This window comes from Myotis myotis, unplaced genomic scaffold (genome assembly GCF_014108235.1).
Source record: "Myotis myotis isolate mMyoMyo1 unplaced genomic scaffold, mMyoMyo1.p scaffold_m19_p_13, whole genome shotgun sequence".
NCBI classification, from domain to species: domain Eukaryota; kingdom Metazoa; phylum Chordata; class Mammalia; order Chiroptera; family Vespertilionidae; genus Myotis; species Myotis myotis.
This window is the reverse complement of record NW_023416317.1, coordinates 35,688,100-35,712,115: the sequence shown is the minus strand read 5'-3', so window position 1 is coordinate 35,712,115 and position 24,016 is coordinate 35,688,100. Positions and strand designations below refer to the sequence as shown.

At 38.8% G+C, this 24,016-nt stretch overlaps 1 protein-coding gene across 7 annotated transcripts in view; it reads left to right on the top strand.

The window, feature by feature from the left end:
- The window catches only part of TBC1D5 (TBC1 domain family member 5), a 450,518-nt gene that overhangs the window by 327,963 nt on the left and 98,539 nt on the right, over window positions 1-24,016 (top strand). For all 7 annotated transcript variants that reach the window (XM_036332709.1, XM_036332707.1, XM_036332712.1 and 4 more), the window contains one exon: window positions 13,201-13,343. In XM_036332709.1, coding sequence (XP_036188602.1) covers window positions 13,201-13,343 — 143 coding nt within the window. The remainder of the gene's footprint in view (window positions 1-13,200; window positions 13,344-24,016) is intronic.

Genomic DNA, 24,016 nt, shown 5'->3' with positions numbered 1-24,016 from the left:
AATGATCATCAAGTTATCTCTACGGATGTTATAAAGGACCTAAACAAGATGTCTCCCATACTTAATTTGCTATAGTTCTAATATATGCTAGCCTCTGGCTCTGCAGGAGAGATGCCCTCCAGTGGCAGGACTGGTGCTTGGAGGAGTTTGTGTCCATTCTGGGCACCGGGCAAGCCTTCAGAGTCAGGAAGCATCTCTTTGGGACCTGTCCAACTTTTTTCCCCTTCAGTGTTTCCCACTAAACATTTCTATTTTAAAATTGCTGTCTCCTCATGCCTTAATATTGAACTTAATACTTATAAACAATTCCAACTAAAGCATTTGTACCAAATGGCTGATAAACATAATTTCAGGACTTTGGGATCCACATTTTAAACCTAAAGAATTTTGTTGACTGGATGTCATGTTTTGAGATTTTTGAGTTGGAGAAATTTTATCAATACAACTTTCCTATTCTGCATCTCCATTACCAATATATGAAGACCTCACCTCATGTTGTAGAAAATAACTCATATTTTAGAAAGTAATTAAAACTGGCAACTCAGCATTGCAAACTCTTGAGGGGCAGTGAGGCCTAAGGAAGAGATTTAGAAGTGAGTTGCAGTTCTATCCGACTCACTATTCAAGCTGACAGTCATCTTCATTTGCCCATTTGTCATTGGCCTGCCAGATGATTGCAGGTAGATAACCCATGGCAGGTTAGGTCAGTAGGGAAACAACAGAAAATATTTACTGATGGTCACGGAGATGGGAGGAGAACAGTTCTTAGTAATAGATGCAAAAACAGTGATCATGTCCCACCGAGATCATTGCTTGTGTGGCTAACAAAGGCAGGGCCAGAAGCTCTTTACAGTTACATCCAGCTCTGACGTATCCTGGTTCTTAACTGGATTTTGTAAACATGGCTAAGGAGGTTTGTTCAACAAGATGGATTAAACATTCACTGTATGCCAGGCACTAGTTTTATAGTGCTGGAGGAAAAAAGGCAAAAAAGAAAAATCCATGCCTTTGTGGAGCTTTTATTATAACTAGAGGCCCAGTGCACGAAATTCATGCACGGGTAGGTCCCTAGGCCTGGCTGGTGTTCAGGGCCTGCTGGGGCCATCCTTCGTTCCACGCTGTCCCCTGGTGGTCAGCACATGTCATGGAGAGCAATGGAACTCCCGGTCTCCTAGTCAAACTCCCAAGGGGACACTTTGCATATTAGCCTTTTTATATATAGATGGGGGAGTTAGACCATAAACATAAAATGTGAAATACAGATTGTGTCACGTGGTAATAATTACTATGGAGAAAAGTTAAGGGTCATTAAAACTCCCTTGTTCCCTAGTAAATCTTGGACCCAAGACTATGTTCTCTCTTATATGCTCTTAAAGTAGTGGTTTTCAAACTTGAATGTACAGGCTTATTCAAATACAAATTACTTGGCCCTGCCCAGAATTTCTAGTTTTGTAGGTATTGAGTGGGTAAGGTCCAAGAATTTGCAGTTTGAACTAATTTCTAAGTAATGCTGATGCTATTGGTCCATAAACCACACTTTGAAAACCACTGTTTTACCATGTTCCTAAATCCCCCTTTATTCCTGAGATCACTCAGTACTACTCTTTGCAGTCAGACTCCTAAATCACACTAAAGTGTTGAGGTAACATGAACTAAGTAAGCAGTTAGCTTCTTCCCAAGATATACTTACATGCCCAAAGACTTATACAAAGATAATCAGTTATCGCATTACATACATAAAATTCGGTGTATGCATGCCTCAAAATGGCTTTATGTCATGAAAACATTGGCTGCCTTAGCAAAGTGGATTTAGAAGGAGAGGGTCTGGGATAGGAAGGGACATTATATCTAATGTATGCCCTGTTAGACTATAAAGTTCTTTTTTCTTATTCTTTTTTTGGCACTTGCAAAAAAAAAAAAAAAGTACTCTAAATTAACAAAACATTAACCCCACATAGTTTTATTTAATTTGTAGGAAATAAAAGAATTTAGGACGTGAGAAAGATGGTGAGATAGGCTGTACTCAGAGAGCAGTGCTTCAGACTTTGCAATACAGAATTTGTAGCTTCTCGGCACCAGCAGCCAGTCACAGAAACTGCTAGCTGATGTGGAAAGTAAATGAGTGCTGTTGATGAAAATAAATTTAAAGTATTTTATGCGATGTTTTGTGCTTCATATTTGAGTTGGTTTACGAGCAAATTAATTTATGAACATATTATATACCATGATGCCCTCAGTAAGCTAGACTTCACTGAGTTTCTCTTCTCTCCCTTAGCCCAATATACAATTCTAGACCTCATATGTCTTCCTAAAATCAGCTGACCAAAAGTGGCAATTAATTTTTCTTTGTAAGTTCTTAGTTCTTTATAGTTGCCTTAATGAGTTTCCTCTAAAGGAAGCTCTCTAAATCTTGTAGGGTCCTGTGGCCGTAATTACCACTGTATTGTAACTAGGGTACTCATGAAAGAGAAGATCATGATTCATTTAAATAAGTTCTTCCGAACACTCCATCTCTTCTACTCCAAAAACTCAGTTGCCACACAGATGACAGCATTACCACAGAGATGACAGCAATAGTAAATATTGTGCATTCTTTGTCTTATTACTTGGTCATTAATAGGGAAAGGTGATTTTTAATATATATCTGAATTAGATAAGCTTTAGGAATTAAAGAGTAGAAGTCAAGAGGACAATAAAAGAGTGGAAGGAACACTGAGCGAGGAGTATAATTATCATGGTCTAAATCTCTAATCTGCTTTTGATCGAGGTTGATTCAGGCTGTGCCATGGGCCTCTGTTGAGACACCTGTGACATGCAGGCGCCTGCCTGTTTGGATCTGTGATTATGTACTGGGGGGTGAGCAAGGAAACCATCTATCTGTGAAACATGTGGGAGTTTCTTCACAGGTGATTCTAATCCATATATTCCACAGACCACTTGAAGAAATATTGCTTGTAGAGAGTAATTTCAGAATATATATTTGATAATACCTTTAGAAATCCAATAGTTATCTCTGCCATTATCAGAAATTGTGTGCTTTTATTTTGAAAGCATTGAGTGGCAATCTTCTCTATATTAGAAAACACATGTATATATTTGTCTTTATTTTTTAAAAATGTATGCACACTCACAGTTGGTTAGAAAGTGGTTTGAGCACTGAACTTTGGCCAGTAGCCAGGAAGCCAGGAACAAAATGGAGTAGCCAGTCTCTCAGCCCTTTGCCCTCACTGGATCCCTCGAGGTGTCATTTTTCCTTTGTGTCTCTGCTTGCCTCCTTGTAAGTCATTTGGGCCCCATGCAAATACATTCAGCTCTTTATGTATCTGCATTAATGGATAGGAACTAGGGTACATACAGGGTGGGGCAAAATAGTCTACAGTTGTGCATACACAAAACAGTGTTTATTTTTGTATTGTTATTTATTAATTATTGTATTATCTCCCATACAAACAATGTGAACCTAGTTTTGCCCCACCATGTATAATCCCAAATGGAGGATAATCCAAAAACAATTAATACTTGTCTTTGAAATGTATTTAGTAATGTTTTAAATTGTTTTTACCTCCCTGATTATATTTTGCTAATGTTGCTATTAGTTTGCATTCCCCGAACATACCTGGTTGATTGGGGACTTAAAAGAGGAGGGCACAGAAAAATGCAGTGACTATAGGAACCCAGGTTGATAGGACTTTCATTGAATTAGAATTTTACTTTGAATAATTTCCATGTTAATGATTAAAAGTTGTCAGCATATCATTCAGTCTAAGGCCTAGCACAGAGCCCAAGTAAGTGACAGTTGAAATTCAAAGTGGCCCAGCTTCCCCAACCTTTGGGAGGCCTTCTCCCCTACACCCTCACATCCATGTTTCTCCTTTTATTGGATCATCTATACTAATAAAAGGGTAATATGCTAATTAACCTGACGTCTTCCAGATGTCCTTCCGGACAAAGCTTCGGCTGCTGCTGCTGTGAGGGCTGGGCTAAGGCTCAGGCAAGCCACAGATGGCGGCTGCTGCTGTGAGGGCCCGGCCAAGGCTCAGGCAGCCGCGGTGGTCAGCAGTGGCAGCAGCAGCAGCATGATGGGAGCGTCACCTTCCCCGATCCCGATCGGCCTAGTCACCTCCCATAGAGAGAGGCCAGACTGCAGCTTAGACCCACTTCCCGCGGGGAGTAGGCCTAAGCCATCAGTAGGACATCCTCTGAGGGCTCCTGGACTGTGAAAGGGGGCAGGCTGGGCTGAGGGGCCCCCCATCCCCCAACGCACGAATTTTCGTTCACTGGGCCTCTAGTTTTTTAAAATAGTGTTTACCAGGGGACTGGAGGGGCATGTAGAAATTAACAGAGATAGAATATTAAGAGAGGCTTGGCTATGTGTGCTATGTGTCCCAGTCATTAAGTGTTTAGTGGCCATTGATCAAGTGACCAGTTATCTATATATATAAAAGCCTAAACCACCATTAGACCGAACAACCAGTTGAATAGTCACTATGATACACACGGACCACCAGGGGGCAGATGCTCAATGCAGGAGCTGCCCCCTGGTGGTCAGCGCAATCCCACAGCCAACCTCCTGCAGCCCGTCCCCCCAGCCAGCCAACCTCCCACTGGCTCCCCCTCCCCCGCACCGGCCAACCTCCTGTGGTCCCTCCCCCAGGGCCCCAATCAGGGGGGTCAGCAGACCAACCTCCCTCGCCCTGCCCCCCAGCCGGCCAGCGCCCTGATAGGCCTCGATCGCCGGCCAGGACAAGGGACCCCACCCATGCATGAATTCGTGCACCGGGCCTCTAGTATTGAATAAGCTAATGTGAAGACCCACACTGAGGATAAGCTGAGGAGATATGGAGTGAAACCAGAATTTCCTATATAGTGATTCTCATACTGTGGTTCACAGAGCAACTCCAGGGAACTAGTTCAAAACGCAGATTATAAAGCCCCACGTAAATATCAGCCAAGAGGGCTAAGGAGGCCTTGATCCATTCCTACACAGTCATGATCACTTATAACTTAGTGCATGTGTCCAAGGAATCCTGAGAGGAGCCCAGGGAAATGTCTGATGAGCAGCTAGGAAACCTGGGAGAGGTCAAGGATGCAGGCTCAAATCAAGAAGACTCAGAAGAGCTGACCTGGGGAGGAGGATTCATATTAATTTAATAAACATTTGTTAACCCTTTGCTCTCTATGTCACACCAAATCCCAAAGAGCTTGTGACCTGCTGGAGAAGGGAGAGAAACCAAACTCTCAGGAACTAAGTCTTTGGCTGGGATTTGTTTATAAGTGCCTTTTTCTCTGAAAAGTGTAATTGGGGAGCAGTGACAGTAATAGATGTGAACCTCCCAACATCAGGCCTGAGTGGAGCACTCATGCTAGCCTCTGAGGAGCCAGGAGGGGTCCAGGTGCCTGTAGGATGGGGAAAGAGAAAGACAGACAGAGAGTGAAAACCAGCCCCACAGGGTGTTTGCAGCTATAGGAAAGTGGTAAGAGGTCCAAGGGAATCAGGCTGTGCTGCTGCCTTCTAGGGATGGTTCATTCTGACTCTTGGTACCAACATGGACTAGCCTGCCTACACATTTGTGGTCTTACCTCCATCTAGATCGCATGGATTCTGATATTTCTCAGCTCTCCCAACAGTGTATATAAATGTATTAGGAGGTCAATGCAGAGGAAGTTGAGAATTGTTATTCATTAAGGTTAAGATCCCATTGGTATTTGAATTTTGTTTTGTTTTTTAATGAGTTTCAGATTAGGGAAAGATAGGAATAATTGTTTTTAGCAATTCTCTGAAAACTGATTTGATCATAATTTCTTTTCCTGAAGGTAAAATGACAGAACAAAGCCTATTTACAGACTTTCTAGGAGAAAAAATTGTCTGTATTACGAATAAAAACTAGTATTCACAGAGCCTAAAATTAATTTTCCCAACATGACCACCAGCTGCACATGCAACTTTTTCGTGTTCTTGTTCATAGTCAACAGTTACTTCCAAATAGTGGAGCCCAAGTAAGTGACAGGGTAGAGAGATTACTTCATAGGAACTTTTACCTCCATTGACCTCTCCACTCAGGGCTAAGATTCCAGCTGTACACGGTTGGAATATAAAATGGGATTCTCAGAGAGAGCACATCCTGTCCATGCAACTAAATCGGTACTGAAGTGTTACCATCTTTCCCTAGCTTTATTTGAATTTGTTGGTAAATCGCATATCCTGGTATTACTTAGTCCTTGAAATCTCATGCTTCTAATCTACATAGCAGGCATACATCTAAAAGTGTGTGTGTGTGTGTGTGTGTGTGTGTGTGTGTGTGTGTGTGAAAATGCTCAATCATTTTATAGCCTTAAAACATGACCGTCATCTGTGCTCAACATTCTCATGAGCATCTTATACCTCTGGTAAAACATAGATGCATAAGGCTTTGCTTTCCATTCAGACTATTTTTTGCAAAGGGCATATTTTAGTGTTCTGATTAAACACACACACACACACACATACACACACACACAAAAACCAACCTTCAAACACTTGCCAAAGAGAATAAATTACAGTAGGAATGGGTGATAATTATTAGGAACTTATTTTTGGAATAAGAAACCTTCCTTAATAAAGGGTTATGTACTGCCCTCTGAAAGGAATATAGAATTTCCCCCCAAAGTAAAACAAACAAACAAACCTTTTAACAGTTTATGTACATATCCTGTGGAGGTTAAATTAGGTTTAACATGTGTCTCCAGAAAGCCAAATTCAAGTTGGTTCATCCCAGGGTTTATAAGAACATAGAAAGCAAATTTGAGTTCTCTAAAGATAATAACTAATTTGAAGTTTCAGTTCCTTCTGTTTTGAAGCAGATTTTGATAGGGTTGAAGTATTCAAGTCTTTCTGTAATGCATGCAGATCCCAAATATTTTTAAGAGGTGGGAATTGAAACAGTTGACTACATTTGGGAAAAAAAAATTAGTAAGCAGGCTAAACATTTTCCAATGTGTTTTATAGAGCCTTTAGAAGAAGAAATGTGAAGTTAGAAAAAAATCACTTGTTTTGGCTTTCATATATTTTTTGTGTGTGCGTGGAAATATGAAAGACTTTATTATATATTTTAACTGATTTCAGAGAGGAAGGGAGAGGAAGAGAATCATTGGTTAGCTTCCTCCTGTACTCCCCTACTGGGGATCAAGCCCGCAACTTGGGCATGTGCCCTTGACAGGAATTGAACCCGGGACCCTTCAGTCCACAGGCAGATACTCTATCCACTGAGCCAAACCAGCTAGGGATAAATATGAAAGACTTCAGAAGTCAACAGAAAAGTTTGAACAGTGTCACTCCAAGAAGTTAGAATTAAAGATGGGAATGCCACCCTAATTATAATACTTCAACATGTAGTTCTAGTTTTAAGACTGTTTTCATGAAGTTGATATAAAGGGAAACTAGTGTAAATTAATTTTAAAAGAACTGAATACAAAGGAAACCAAAATAAGAAAAGTGTAAACTCAGTTAAGAAGATGGCAACCAGAGAGATGAAAACCTAGATTTGCTTTTGATTTTCTCTGGTACTAATATGGAATTTGGATTCTGTGTTTATTCTCTACCAGGTATGGGTTATTTAAAAATTAATTGTTAGCTTTTCAAAGTTAATGCAGACTGGTGCAGCCACTGTGGGAAAAAGTATGGCGTTTCCTCAAAAATTAAAAATGGAGCTGCCTTATGAACCAGTGATCCCACTTCTGGGAATATATTCGAAGAAACCTGAAACATTATTTTGAAAGAATATATGCACTTTTGTGTTCATTGAAGCATTATTTACAACAGCCAATATCTGGAAACAGCCCAAGTGCCCATCAGTAGATTAGTGGATAAAAAAGCTGAGGCACATTTACACAATGGAATACTACATAGCCATAAAAATGAAATCTTACCTTTGGTAACAGCATGGATATGGATGTACTTAGGGATTATTATGATAAGTGAAATAAGCCAGTCTGAGAAAGACAAACCTTATATGACCTAATCTATAGTGGAATATAATGAACAAAATAAGCTTATGAACAAAATAGAAACAGAGGCATGGATACATGGAACAGACTGACAGCTGTCAGAGGGGAAGGGAGAGCTAGAACTGGATGAAGGAAGGTGAAAGGATTAAGCAGAAAAGCATATATTACTTAGACACAGACAACAGTGTGAACAGTGTGGTGATACCCACAGGGAAAGCGGATTGGTGGCTGGTGGAGGTGGGCAATGTCAGGGGAAATGAGGAAGGAAAAAGACTGCTTGGGGAAATGCACGCATGATGCAGATGATGTTTTGTTCAGTTGTACATTTGAAACCTGTATGGTTTTGTGAACCAAAGTCACCCCAATATATTCCATTAAAAATATAAGTGAACAGAAAGCAACAGAAAAATTAATGTAATTAAGCAAAAAATCCAACATCGTTCTTTTGTATCCCAATATGCTTATTCAGTGTTATCATTTCATGACCACAGGTTACTTAAGGTGCCTCACACTGCTTGTTAAATTAAATTAAATACACCTTTACAACTTTATTTGTTTGTCTTAAGGTGGCAATATCTAGATTTATTAAAGGCTCATTAAGAGAAAAGAAAAAGGACATGAAGATCAAGTTTTTTTTCTGCAGGTATAATCCTACCACAGCCATGTTGGATTAAGGCTATGTTTATTTAAACCTCAGTCAAATTGGTCATCTTCATACATTCTTCATTTAAAAAAAAAAAAAGGATTTCTCTTGAAGTTTTCATGGGTCATTCACCAAGCACTAACATCACTAGGAGCCTACTGATCCCCTGGGGACAGCAGCTTAATTACACAGAAGTTTAACATTGAGAATAGTGATATAAATGCAAACATGGAATTTGTCCTGTCTTTGAGTGGTTTATAATTAGATTTAATACCTCAGCTTGTATAGATTTTAATTACTAAGTAGATCCGGTAAATTATGAATTATTGTATTTTCACAGGTGATAAGATGTATACGTTAATAAGCATTGCAGTCTGAAGGTGCAACATACATAAAGCAAGATAATAATATCAAGCAATTAAATGGAATCTATCCTTAAAAGGAAAAAGGTTTAATGCTACCCTTAAGTGTAACTTAAACTTTTGCTAAATATTTTTAAATTCAATAAAAACATGTTAATTTTAGGAACAGCTTCCTTATAAGACCTAATTTCATAGAGTAAGTTTTCCTTTCTAAGAATAGAAAAGCTTGCTGAAATAATTTCTATTGGTAATTCATTCCATAAAGAACTGAATTTTTCCTTGGCTTTTAAGCTCAATGAAGAAAGCCCAAAATAGCACAAGGAATTTTGTGTGTGGCAAATATATGTATGAACTAAATCCAGTTGGGACAAAAATGATTAAATTACTAATAAGGTCATTGTTGGTCCCAAAACATTCCATTAGTCATATAATACTTTTTAAATATTTTGAGAATTTATCCTTAATTTTTCTAAAATTTCATATAAAATAGAAAGAACTGTATTTTGCATTAATTTAATATACTTATCTGTACAACTTTCAAACAAACAGTCTTGTATAAAAGAAAATGCTAGGTATTAAATAATAAATATTTTCTCTTATGTGTTTCTGGATCTTTTTGCACTCACTGAATTATTGTTATGCCACCACTAACAAGATCAATGTGTGTTTCCAATTGAACTACACCGCTGCTTCTCGGCAGCGTGACAGCTGGCTTTACAGTGAATTTAACAAGACCTTAGTAAATACATAGAGCACTTAGCAAAACGTACAGAGTTCTTTACAAAGAGCACTAGAGGCTCGGTGCACAAAATTTGTGCACTGGGTGGGGGGGGGTGTCCCTCAGCCCAGCCTGCACCCTCTCACAATCCAAGACCACTGGCTCCTAACCGCTCGCCTGCCTGCCTGCTTGATCACCCCTAACTACTCTGCCTGCCTGCCTCATCGCCCCTAACCACTCGGCCTGCCTGCCTGCCTGCCTGCCTGATTGCTCCTAACTGCTCGCCTGCCTGCCTCATCATCCCTAACTGCCTCTGCCTTGGCCCCCACCACTGTGGCTTTGTCTGGAAGGTGGTCTGGAAGGATGTCCAGAAGGTCATTTGGCTATCTGTTCTAATTAGCATATTATGCTTTTATTATAATAGATTTTGGATCTCTTCCCCCCCCCCCCCCTCTCTCTGTCACACACACACACACACACACACACACACACACACACACACACACACAGAATTTGGTCCTTACCCTGGAATTATTTAGCAGTGTACTTGGCAAAGTGAAACTTCAAAAATAAAGCAATGTGAAACATTTATAAAGCAGCACAGCATAGAGTACACATTAAACATAAAAGTACGGAGGACTTACATTCTGTGTAGTTTGGAAGATGTGTTTTATTTAATGTAGATTATAGGTGTTTTCAGTTCCCCTCCTGACAAAGCTGCAGTAGAGATTGCTGCTTGTATGATCTGGCAGAGGGGGTGGGGGTCGTTTTTGAGGCTAACCTGACACAACCCCAACCAGCAGAAAGGTTGCAAGAGAAGTTGGAGCAATATCCGGACATTTTGTTATAGAAACAATAGGAATATCAATTATTTATTTAAAATAGGCTACTTTTTCCCCCTTACACTGTATATGATGAAACTAGCGGTGTGGTTGTCCACAAGAAAATGGGAAGAGTTTGAGCTTTGAGAAAGGGGAGAAAAGATAGCATTGCATTCTCACCTGTGGTGTGTTCTAATTTCCTCCATTTTTTGTTTGTTTGTTTGCTAAATGATAGTATGACGTCTATGATAGTATGACGTCAACTTTTTCAAAAGTGATTTTGGTTTCAATAAGAGAAAGTAGGGAAAATAAAGAAACATGTCCCCCTACACATAAGAAAGCTAAGCAAAAGCATTGCCTTTCAAGGAACAGCAGTGGTAGATTCTAAATGGGTTTATTCAAATAAGGAAAGCATTGAAATACCCTTCAAGAGTGAAAGGGGCAAGTTCGGGGCACAGTACTATTTTACTGGTCTGATGTTTGAATTTTATACTAACATCTAGATTTGAACCAGAAGGAATCATTTAAATATCAGAATTTTATATTTTGAAACAGCCAAAATTGCCTGTTCATTGAACCAAGATAATTCTTTATTTACTTATATTTTTCAGCTTTACTGTATCATAAATGTTAAATAAAACTGTAAGATATTGAAAGTGTACATTGAGAGGATTCCTCCCATCTAATTAATAAAGACATCCATGACCTCATTTATTTATTTGGTTGTGTGTTTTTTGTTTTGATTCTTTTTTGTGAGAACATTTGCTACGCTCTTAGCAAATTTCAGTTATACAATAGAGCATCATCAGTATACTCCCCATGTTTACATCAGATCCTCACCAGTGTTTTATATTGATTATTTTTTCTTCCAGTTGTCTCAGTTGAATAACTTTGAATAGCCACATTCGAAGTGTTTAGTCATTTAATAATGCAGATATGGTTATCAGTTTGAAGATCCTTTAACCATTTGTACGCCATAAGCATCTATAGACGCAAGCGGCGGACTTTTTAAATTAAATTCAAAATATCGTGGCAGTTAACTGGTTAAACAGGTGCCCCAAATAATTCAGTCCAGATGCTTTTTGCTTTGTCCATTCTCCTAGTTCCCCTGATGCTTTTTGCAAGACCAGTTAATTTGTTGTAATTAAGAAGAGCACCTATTTAGCTTAGAGATATTTGTATACTTCTTAAAACAGTAAACATTAGCATTTGTAATTTAAAAGAATTAGAAATGTGTAGAGAAATAACGTTTTTTCTCTAAACTGCATAAATACAAACACATTAGATAAAAAAGTATATTTTATTTCTCAAATTAGCAGTGGAATAAGAATTGAAAGGTAGATAAAAATTTTAAACAGCCTATAACATTTTTAAAAAGATAAATTTATTAGACATTAAATTTTTGCCCCTGAAAAATTGAGTAACATAATTTAAGATGTAGTTGAAAATATAATTAAATTATTCTGTTGATTAATTTAACAGTATAAATAAAATAAATGTTTGATCATATGGTTCCTCATAAATTTATACATATGTGTGATTGTACACTATATTGTCACAGCTATGATTCCTTCTTAAATGTAATTATTCCTGAAGAAAGTATTTGAATTTTATTGGCCTCACTTTAACCCCACAGATGGTTATATTTGGTTTCAAGTTTTGCAAAATGGTAACATATTTTAGTTGATTTTTAAACAATTTTCTCTATTCTGTGCTATTTGGTGGTACCAGAAATTTGGGATTTCTCATTCTTTATACCAGAATCACATAGAATTATAGATGAGCTTCCTAAAGAAAGGCTGTGTAAGAAAATTGTAGCCATGTTATGTAAAATTAGAAGTAAATTGATACAAACATATCAAAGTAAATTATTTTTATTATAAGAATTAGATATAAAGAGCTTAGGTAGCATTTATTGACAGTCTGAAGCGTAACTGTTTATGATATATAATTATATACAGACCTTGCTCAGTATTCTTATTGGCTGCTTATGCATAGATATCCATTTTCCTGGCCATAGAGGTAACTGTGATTTGAAAACCATGCCTGGAAAGATAGCCTCACTGATAAGTCATATCTCTTCTAAAGTTAAAAATTAAGTATCACTTTGTTTCGTTTGAAATAACTGTCTGTGCTTGACAAAAAACATAGATATCTGCTCTTTCCCCCCACATTTTATTTTAAAATGAATATTTTTAAAATGAGTGAAATGTGACAGTGAAATTTTCTGCTTGGTTATAGCAATTTATCATCTACCCATTTGCAAAAGTCTAACAAAAAAATTAGTAGTGAGCGTGAAATTTTGGAAAAATGTAATTTTTAACTCATAACCTTACAAATGAGGTATCTATCAGACCACTATACTTTTAATTTTTTCTTTGCCTTTTTTATGTGATTTGTATGAAATGGGAAAGATTTCTACCCTTTTCAAATGTTATACTTTTGTTTTATACATATAGGAATAAAGTTTAATGACTGTGGCCTAGTTATAAAATTTCAAAATTCACTTGAAAACTAAAAACTTGGATTTTACTTCATTATATTCTTGATATATATTTGCTTAAAGTGATTAGTTAAAGATTATGATTTCTTCACAGTTGTAGGAGAAAATGGTTCCTCTTTATATTACTGTCAAACGTACTGCTTTCTGAATTTTGGTTTTGTTTTCTCTAGGCGGTGGGTGCGGCTGCTGTTTGGGCGAGAGTTCCCCCTGCAGGACCTTCTGGTGGTCTGGGATGCCTTGTTTGCTGATGGCCTCGGCCTGGGCTTAGTGGATTACATCTTCATAGCCATGTTACTCTACATCCGAGATGCTTGTAAGTATTAATGACCTTGCCCACATTCAAGTAGGTGATCCTGAATTTAAATATGTTTTCCCTTTTAAATATACTTTACCTTTTATTCTGAATTACCATACCTGGATTTTATCGTAGGCAATATATTGAAGTTTCAAAGGAACATACTAAAATTTTTTGTGTGAGTTAACTATGTACATATTGAGAGATGTGGGTGATTTTTCCTGAGAGAATTGGAATATTCTTTCAGAACCCTTTTTCTGAAGACTTTACTCCTGCTTTAATCTCCTCACTAGTACACACATTTGTGAAATGCACATATAAAAAGCCAGTATTTTAGCTATGTTTAGAGCTCCACCTTCTGACAGGTAGGTAGTATTCAAGGATATTTATCAAGAAAGTAGAGGTTTTTTTATAGTATCAACAACTTGCCAATAAAAAATAAACATTACATTTAAAAATATTTTAACTTCTCAGTTATATTTTAGCCAAATGTGTTTCTCAATAGAGTGCCAAGTGGTAGCTATATTTCATCTCATCAGATCTACTCAAAGGTGCCTGCCCTAGTTGGAAAAACAGTGCATTCCTTTTGAATAGTCAGATGATCTTCACTTGAAGAAACTATCAGAGCTTGTTTTAAATTTCTAAATACCTCAAATTATTTTCCTTCTCAGAAAAATAATCATAGTTCACTAAATAAGATTTGTAAGCCAAAATATAATTAGGAAAGATCGCACAAAGTGATGATTAAGTAGGAAATAAAAAACTGTCATAAGAGTAGGACTCTGTCAGAAGAATATAAACTGTTTCGAGCCATTCATAATCTTGACTGTTAAATTGCTATGTGGTTCTCTTTTATTTATTCATTGAATACCATTTGTGCCAGATGCTCTTGTTACGCCTCTGGTAACACTAATAATATTCTTTAAAATTTTATATTATACTTTTTTAATTCCCCAAAAATTACTTGAGTGAATAAATGACACAAGAACCACATTTTTATCCAGAAATTGTGGGGGTTTTGTGTGTGTGTGTGTGTGTGTGTGTGTGCCTTGAAGGTCAAACACTTCGGGTTTTGACAGACAAAGTGAAAAGCTCCTTTTTTTTCTGAGTCAGAGCTAATCACATAAGAACATGGAAATCATAAAGGAAACATCTGGGAAGTAGAGAAAGATGTTTGGTAGATTTGATAGATACTAGGTTTTTGGATATTCAATACTGTCTCCCATTTTAAAGTTGTTTGCCTTTTTTTAATGTAAGTACTTAAAAAAACAAAGGAATGAGAAACTTCTTTTATTTAAACATAGGTTTATAGTTGTTCATATGGAAAACAATATAATAATAAATAAATATTAATACAAGAATAAACTCTCTATTTCACGAACTCTAAACCTACTTTGCCCCACCCTGTATTTTCACAAATTTTTTATAGTAAAGAACTATTAAAATGTTTACTGGTTTTCTGTGATCTTAATTATTTGCTCTTTTCTTAAATTTGACATATCACAACTATATTTTTAATTTAATTATCCTGTCTCCTATGCTAAGATCTACATTTTAAAATTAATTTCATGAAACAGGCAAATTTTTGGCAGCTGAAGCTCTTCTACATTTTTTAATCCCTCCACTGATGATGTTATAAAACATATGGACACATGTGGAAAAATACAGGGGTAATGAAGTTGTTTATTCATTTCAGTGTTTAGTTCAACTTCTTTTTATTTGCTTGGTTAAATCCATAGCAGTGCATGATATCTTCTAAAATAGAGTGACTATTATGTATTTAAGGAGCTCTGCCTCTGTCCTCAAAAAGCTTCCCAGTTCATAGGAAAGACTGATATAATCAATTTCAGACTAACATACCCAGTGCTGTGGTTGAGGTCAGGAGTCCTATGGAACACTGGCTATAGAACAGGAATAAAAAACAGGTGCTAATCCTGGAAGGAAGCACTAGGCAGGTTTTAGAAATAGCCCACTTTACAGATGGAGGAGATGGGAAGTGGAGGAAGTCCATCCTATATAATAAAAGCCTAATATGCTAAGTGTCCAGTCGATTGGTCGGCCATTCAATCAATCAAAGCATATTATGCTAATGATATGCTAAGGCCACTCAACCGCTCACTATGACCTGCACTGACCACCAGGGGGCAGATGCTCCAACCAGTAGGTTAGCTTGCTGCTGGGGTCCGCCCTATTGGGGCTGAGCGAGATGGGCCAGGCATACCCTGGAGCCCTCCCATGGTGCCTCCCCGCTGACCAACCTCCTGTGTCCCTCCCCAGCCCTGATTGGGCACTGGTGGGGTCCTTCGTCCTGGTCTGTGCCCTCTCACAATCCAGGACCCCTCGGGGGGTGTCAGAGAGCCTGTTTCAGCCCAATCCTGCAGGGCAGGCCGAGGGACCCCACTGTTGCACAAATTCGTGCACCAGGCCTCTAGTGTCTGATAAAAGAAGAAGCAGGTTGTCCACAATGAATGAGGCAGAGTAGTGTAGGGTTTGAGAGGAATGACTGGGAAGTGTGGGAGAGATGGCTAATCAAGAACGAGAACAAGCCTGGTCTAGCTGTCAAAGACCCTACAGAGAAAAACAGTGGGCGGTAGCACCAGGACTCAGGTTATGTTTCTTCTCAGCTATGCTCAGCACTCCAGGCAAGATTCAAAAGAGGGATATCATAATTCAGGCTCCAGTTAAGGCCACATCCAAATGAATTAGGTAGATCTGAAGGGAGGAAGGAGAATGGAGGGTGCTGATTGCATTTTAAGAGAGTGATTTAGGCTGTTTAGGGAGGGAAACATGGCCAGGAAAAGACTATGGGGAAATCAAGAGTATCAAGGGATTAGAGGTCGGGTATGAGAGCTAAAATCAGAGGTCATGGTCAAACAAGAGGATATGGAGCAGTTCTGCGTATGAGCAGAATGGTTGAAGGTACTAAAGGAGAAAGTATCACTGAGGAGATCAAGAGATTGTGAGGGGACTGGGATTCTTGTTTGGTCCTCGATGGACAATTCATTCACCTGACAGGAAAAGATGTAGAAAGAAGCATAGTGAGTGAAGCAGCGAAAGTCTCACATAAATGCAGAAGAGTGACCAAGAAAACAGCTTTTATTCAATCAATTATTTACTCAAAGAATTAACCATTCATTCAGCCAGTGTTTATGGAGTGCCTACTACCTGTCAGCCATCATAGCGCATAGCTAACAATTATGTAGAGGCTTGATGGAGGTAGACATGTGTGGCATGGACTTCAGAGGAAAGGTGTTTTTATGGAAAGATAGGAAGCAATGGTTTAGAAATAGAGTAAGGGAGCAAGGTGGTGGCCCTACCCCTACCACTGGAGGTTGCCAGGGCAGCAATGACTCAAGGAAGGAAGGTTAGTCTGGGAGGGAAAGGCATTGTTCTTTAGAGAAAAAGATTGAGAGGGTGGGGAGTAGCAGGAAGCAGACACAGAACAGGATTGAGTAGAACACATGGGAGGAGTGTGCTAATTAAATGAGCTTACATTTTCAGCCAGGACCAAGAACAAGAGGAAGGTGGACAACTTGCCAGCCTCAACACTTCACCTGGAACATTGGTGTCAAGTTTTTATTCCATCTTGCTTGATTCTGACTCATGAAGCCCTGCTGGGGCATCCAGGGTGGTGGTGACCTTGGGCTCTGCAGATGTTTTTTTGCAGCTGTAGGTGATATGTTTGTAGCTCAAAGAATGATGCACTTTGTAAAACTAAAAGAGTCTTCCTTCAATGTTGGCATTCCTTACTTCGGATCCATACCTCCTAGGAGTTCAATAGAGGGCTTCAAAGTGCCTGTGATCTTCCTGATACTGTGCAATATATTGTGTAGGTGTGCATTTCCCTGGGCCAAGGATATACAATTCATCATCTTCTCAAAGGAATATGTAACCTAAAAAAATGGTTAAGATTTACTATATCTGTTCCCAAATCTTTATTTTATAAGGAGAGATAATTAGGCCTTTTATGGGTTTAATTATATCTCCCAAGGTATATGTTGAAGTTCTAATCTAACCCCTAGTGCCTCAGGATATAACATTATTTGGAAATAGGTGGTTGCAGATGTAATTAGTTAAAATATATCACTGGAGTAGGATGGACTTCTACTTCCCTATGACTAGTGTCCTTATAAGAAGAAAAGAATGTGGACATATATGCACAGAGAAAGGATGATGTGAAGACACATAGGGAGAACAATGCCATATGAAAACAGAGGCAGAGATTGGAGTGATGCATCTGCAAGCCAAGAAATGACAAGGATTCCAGCTGTCACTGAAAGCTATTAGTCCTGTAAAGGTTTATTAATAGCCATACTCTCATCATACTTTTTTTATTGGTTTATTTCATGCTATAAATTACACATGTGATTCCCTGCTTCCCCTGGCCCTACCTACTTAAGTATTGCTCCTATTTTCAGGTCTAAGGCAAGGTAGCTTTTTCCCAAACCATCCCCAATTAATCTAGCTTTCATCGATCTCTCACTTTTGCAGTCCTATAAGATTTTAATCAGTACCATTCAAGGTAACATTTCATTAACTCCATCTTTTTCTTGTTCCTTATTGTGCATATTAGTCCCATCTTCTCAACTAGATTGCAAGTCCTTTGGATCAGAGCCCCCTCTTATAATTCTTCCCTGTTTTTTAGAGCGTCTGAAGTTCTTCATGTATTTGGGGCAATCTCAGACAGACGAGTACTCTAGACACCTGGGGGTGGGGGTCATGGATTCGGGTATAGTGATTATTGAGGGAACAGATGCCCAAACACTCTTAGAATACCCACTCAACTAAGTAGTGATTGTTTAATACACTTTAGCATGGCTTTGTTAAAGAAAGCATTGTCTGCTTTTTAAAGTAAGCATAAATTTTTTCACATCTTTTTATTGATTTAAATTTTTGTTTTTGATTAGTATCAAAGAAAAACATTTTCTCTAATTTACAATGTAACATACCTTTTATTTGTCTTGTATTAATTGTATTAGCAGCCTAAACACTGTATTCAAATTCATTTCATTGTAGAATTTTCTAACCAGAAAGTATTTCTCAAATAAATGTTTGTTGTCTTGTTTAATTTACCACCTCCCTGAACACTTTGGAAATGAAAAAGTTCCCTTCTTGGCACTTGTACCCTTGTTTTTTTCAGCCAGCATAATCATGTTACAAAACTTTAGATTTCCTCATTTTTCTATAGGGGAGTCTTCAGTCATTTCTTGGCCTGTTCTGGTGTGACAGTTGTGTTCTCTTAGTGGTTTAAAACATTGTTCCTTTTTATTTCATTTTAAATCTCCATTTACTCTTCAGCCACTACCTGTCTATCTGCCAGTGCTTCCATCTGCCCTACCCCAGAATTTCTGTGTCTCTGTTTTCTCATTAAGAGCATGTTCAACATTATACTGATGTCAAAATGCAGTTTATTTCAACTACAGATTGCATTTACTTGTCTTTTCTGGAAACAAAGACTTAATCTCATGGTCATGAGTTACAGAGTGTTTATCAAAGCACAATCAGATTTTTGAAGGAATGTTTTAGCACTTCCCGACTGCCGGCTCTCCTCCCTCTTGGACATTAAATATTGCCACTCGACTTTAAGACCATCTCAGGTATGAATATTAATGTACCCTTTGAGTTTCAAATAACATATCACTTTATACTTTAGTTTAAAAATCTTTGAAAATTTCACTGAGGTAGGCTGATAAAGCTCATTGTCTTATTTTTTTATGTTTAGATTTTTTAAAATAGACTTATTTTTAGAGAATTTTTAGATTCACAGAGAAAAATACAGAGTTCCCTTACACTCCTTGGACCCCACATACACACAGCCAACCCCAGCAACATGCCTCACCACAGTATTACATTTGTTACAGTAAGTGAAACTACCTTGATATATCATAATCACCTAAGGGCCATAGTTTACCTCATGGCTCATTCCTGATGGTTGTACATTCTGTGAGTTTGGATAAATGTATGATGACATGCACCCACCATTATAGTGTCATACAGAGTAGTTTCTCTGTCCTTAAAAATCGTCTGTGCTCTGGCTGTTCATCCATTCCTCCCTCCCTCTAGCCCAATTACAGAACTTCTCATTGTCTCCATAGTTTTACTTTTTCCAGAATTTCATATAGTTGAACTCATACCATATGTAGCCTTTCAGGTTAAATTCTTTCACTTAGTAAGATGCATTTATCTCCATGTCTTTTCAAGGTTTCATAGCTGGTTTCTTTTTAGTGTTGAATAATATTCCATTGTCTGGATATATCAGAGTTTATTTATCCACTTACTTTCTAAAGGCTATCTTGGTTGCTTCCAAGTTTTGGCAGCTATGAATAGGCTGCTGTAAATATCAGTGTGCAATTTTTTGTGTGGCTACAAGTTTTCATTACAATTGGGTAAATACCAAGGAGCACAATTGCTTGATTATATGGTAAATGCCAGGAGCTCAGCTTGGCTGGGCGGGAAAGAGCTGAGCTGTTAGGTGTCCGAGTAGCTAATTAAAGCAACAAGTCAAAAGTGAAAGGTTAAGCCTCTAATCACTTACTAAGGTGGTATAAGCAAGGGTCAAACTCTGGAGAAAATGGAAATTCCCTCTGTTCCATTTCACCCATGAAACGGCACACTGGTCAAAGATCAAGTGGATCAGCACAGATGCGAGGTTGTCTCACTGTTTAGGAAGCACTGAACAAAAGACTTTGGCAGTTTTATGAACCTCGAGGTGGTGGGGGTATCAGAGCAGGGTGCTAGGAGTGAAAAAAATACTGGTACTAAGTCAAATGAGGAAAGGTATCTTCAGAATTCCCGTCTCCTACCCCTGTAAGAGGTATTGGCAAAAGGTGCTTGTGAAGATCTCTACCAAAGCCTCAGATAAAGAAGTCTAGGGATGAAAGCACTAGGAGTAGGATAGAAACCTGTGAAAGATCTCATGACCAGCTACTTTGTCCTTAGACCTTGATTGCAGCTCCTTTGAGAGACCACAATGTGCTGGCTGTGCACCATCTGGTGTGGGGAGCACAGTTTTCCCCTGTGAGGCCTGTCAGGTGAAGACTTTCGTATTGGGGCTTTCCAGAGAAAATGAATCATGTATATGAGAAGATTTGTTCTATGAATTGGCTTACATAATTATGGAGGCCTAGAAGTCCCACAATAGGCCATCTGCAAGCTGGAGAACCAGGAATGCCAATAGTGTAATTCAATCCAAGTCTGAAGGCCTAAGAACCAGGGGGGCGATGGTCTAAGTCCCAGAGTTCAAAGGCCCAAGAACCCAGAGCTACAAAATTAATGTGCCACTGTAATCTTACCCAGGAATGCTCAAGATGCCATGTCCATCTGTTGCTTCCAAAAGAGAATGTGAACAGTCTTGCACGTTGACTGGAGCTGTTCTCTTTGATGATTAGAGAAAAGGAGATGGTAATCTTGGGCTTTCTGACTATTTGCTTTTGCAAGTTTATCCACCCAATTGCCTCCTACCTACATTCTTCCCCTTTAATTCACCTGCCTAGGTGCTGAGTAGAAACATTGTAAAAGAAGTGATTGAGGATATCAGATATGAGATGCATTTGTTAACAGTGAATTGCACCAGATGTTAGACCTTGATCCTTGAGTTTTGGGCTATGAAAGAATTCAGAGCCTAGGCCCAGATACAAGCAGAAGTTTATTTAGAAAGTCACAGAGGTACAAGACATGAGTTGTGAAAGAAGAGAGCCAGCTGGGCTGTGTGGGCTTAGGAAACAAATTACAAAGGCAAAAAAAATGGCCCTTGGAGCTCAGGGGAAAGAAAGCAAAGGTACCTTGAGGGAAGAGAAAGTGGGGAAAGGTGTGGGCATGCTCAAGAGAGAGAGAAAGAGAGCACTCTGGGGAAAGGAGGTGGGAAGAGGCAAGGGTGTGCAAGGGGTCGGGGGATGGTCCTTCATTTTAAGGACTTTTATCTGGAGTCTCGGGAGAATCCCAGTAGAATATTTATCAGCTTTCCAGATGTGTCCTTGCAGGGTCATGGTATCTACTATTTTGGTCAGAGAATCATTAGTTGTCACAGTGGGTCCTGATATCAGCCATGGCATCACCTCACCTGGTCTTACTGCTTTTCTGGGCCTGGAGTTGAAACACAACTGAGACCTAGAAGTTAGTTTGATCTAAACTCTGTCTCTGGAGTCAATAGGCCCGAGGTTTTGTTTTTAAGAATATTTGATGCAAGTCAGAACCTCATTGTCCTGAGGACTTAATGCTTAAGGGAGTGGTTGTGCACGGGCTTGTATGAAGGACCCTTTGTTCCAACTCTAAGGGTGTCTACCACATGACTAGCAACATGCCTGGGGAGGAGAGGTCAGGGAACGGTCTGAATCGCATGACCAGAGATATGCTAGAAGAGGAAAGGTCACCATGGGGGTAAGGTCCTATCTTACAATTGCCCATTGCTCAGCATGCGGGGCTTTTCACCGTGGTGACTTTCTGTACCTGGCTTATCATTCCTACTCTGCTCACGTCTGTCTAACTGCCAACTATGTTACATTTACCTCCATTGCTCCTAAAATCCCATTAAAATAGCATAAACCCACAAGACACAGAGACTTAGGAAGGAGATTACAGCAATTTTGGAAGCAGGAAAAGATGGAGCAGTGATAACTGATTTAGCAGATCCATGGTAACTAAATACAAAAGTGATAATGGGCAAAGCAAAGAAATAACCCATAACATTCCGAAAAGTGTAGACATTTGCAGTGCTAAGAACCTCTGAAAATTGGAAATTGGTAGGAGGAGGGAAAGAGTGAAGACTAAAACAAAAACAAACAAACAAGAACTGGTTGAACATCTATTTAAGAAGCTGTTGTACTCAGATCTATAGCCTTTACCTCTAGGATTTATGCTCTGGACATGTTAAAACAGAGGTTCTCTGGACTAGGGGCTCCAGCAGTTTCAGTGAATATTGAGCCCTTTGGTCTTCTTTACCATCTCAAATAGCAAAACACCGAACTGAGGCCAGACTGTCTTCCTCCAGGAGGAGGTTTGGGAGACTCCTCTCTGGGGAAATCTAATCAGTCTAAGGCAGTGGTTGGCAAACTGGGGCTCGCGAGCCACATGCAGCTCTTTGGCCCCTTGAGTGTGGCTCTTCCACAAAATACCATGTGTGGGCGCGCATGTACAGTGCGATTGAAACTTTGTGGCCCATGTGCAGAAGTCGGTATTTTGTGGAAGAGCCACATTCAAGGGGCCAAAGAGCCGCATGTGGCTCGCGAGCCTCAGTTTGCCAACCACTGGTCTAAGGGAAAAGACTTAAAAATCCAGGCTCATGAATTGCCCAAGAAATGACCTACGATAAACCCATCCCTCTATGCACAAGTAGCTACCTTCCAGTTACCTTGGCATTGCCTCATTCTTAAACATGAGCAGGTAGCCAAAAAACACCAACCATTTGAGGAAAACATCAAAGTGAAAGCAGATATTTAAACAAGTAACCAGGCTAAAAGTAACCTGGAGGACACAGAGACTACGCAGGGAGGAGAAAACTTCTCAGAGAGCTAGGAAAATACATAAAGGGAAAATGTAATTGAAAATTGAAATATGATGAAAATCAGATGGCTGGAATATAAAATTGAAAAAGTGTCCCAGAAACTAGCACATAAAACAGAGTTAGAAAATAAGAAAGCAAATTAGAGGACCGGCCACGAGATTCCATCTAAATGAGATTTCTTTAAAAGAGAAAGAGAAGAAACAACAAACACAAAATAAACAGAAGGGAGAAAATCATCAAAGAAACAATTAGAAATTTCTAGTTAAACAGAAAAACATGAATTTCTAAAATGAAAGGGTCTATTATGAAAATAGGTATATTATCATGGATTTACAGACAATTAGTGGAGAGGAGAAGAAAACACAAGTCACATAAAGGATTAGGGATTAGAAGGTTGGGGGCTTTGCAACTGGAAACCCGAAAGCTCTGCAGCAGTCAGTACTCCCAGTTTGAAGGAAAAGTTATTTCCAACCCAGAATTCTGTACCTAGTCAAACTGTTAGTTGCCAATGGAAAATCTTCCAAACAGAGAAGCTTTCAATAAATTTATGTTTTGTGCATAAAACATTTGGAGGATGTTGCTCCACCAGGTGAGAGAATCAAGCAAGAAAGAATAAGCTAGTTACTTTAGGAAATAAGGATTACAACACTGGCAAGAGGTGAAGGACATCCCACGATGAGGGAGCAAGCCAGAGGCCTCAAGAGAAACTTCTTGAAATTGATGAAATACCTAAGATTTTGGAAAGTACTGAAGAGATTCATATGCCTAGGAGAGCATTTCAGGTTAATTTAATGTTAAATGCATATACAAGGCAAATGAAAAACAAACTGTTATAAACTCCAGGAAAGGACAGAGGCTGTGCAAGAAAGGAAAGGTAGTTGTGGTGCACTGTGCTAACATTTGCCTAGTTATAAAAATGAAAACTCTAATAAAAGTTGATCTCAATGACATTATGATATAACTTAGTGGGGGGAGAGACAAAGAATGCCCGCGGGGTGTGGAGGTCAGTGCAAGGGTGGGCTTCAGTGCTAAGGACACACTTTGTTAAAGCTTTGTCTTCTTCGATGGGGCATCAGTTGATAACATTTAAAATAAGAGCTAGTAATATTAGCATCTTCTTTTTTCACAATATGGAAGGTATGTTTTTTTAATCAGCTAAAAGAAAGCCAGTGCTTCTGGGAGTGGGAAATGT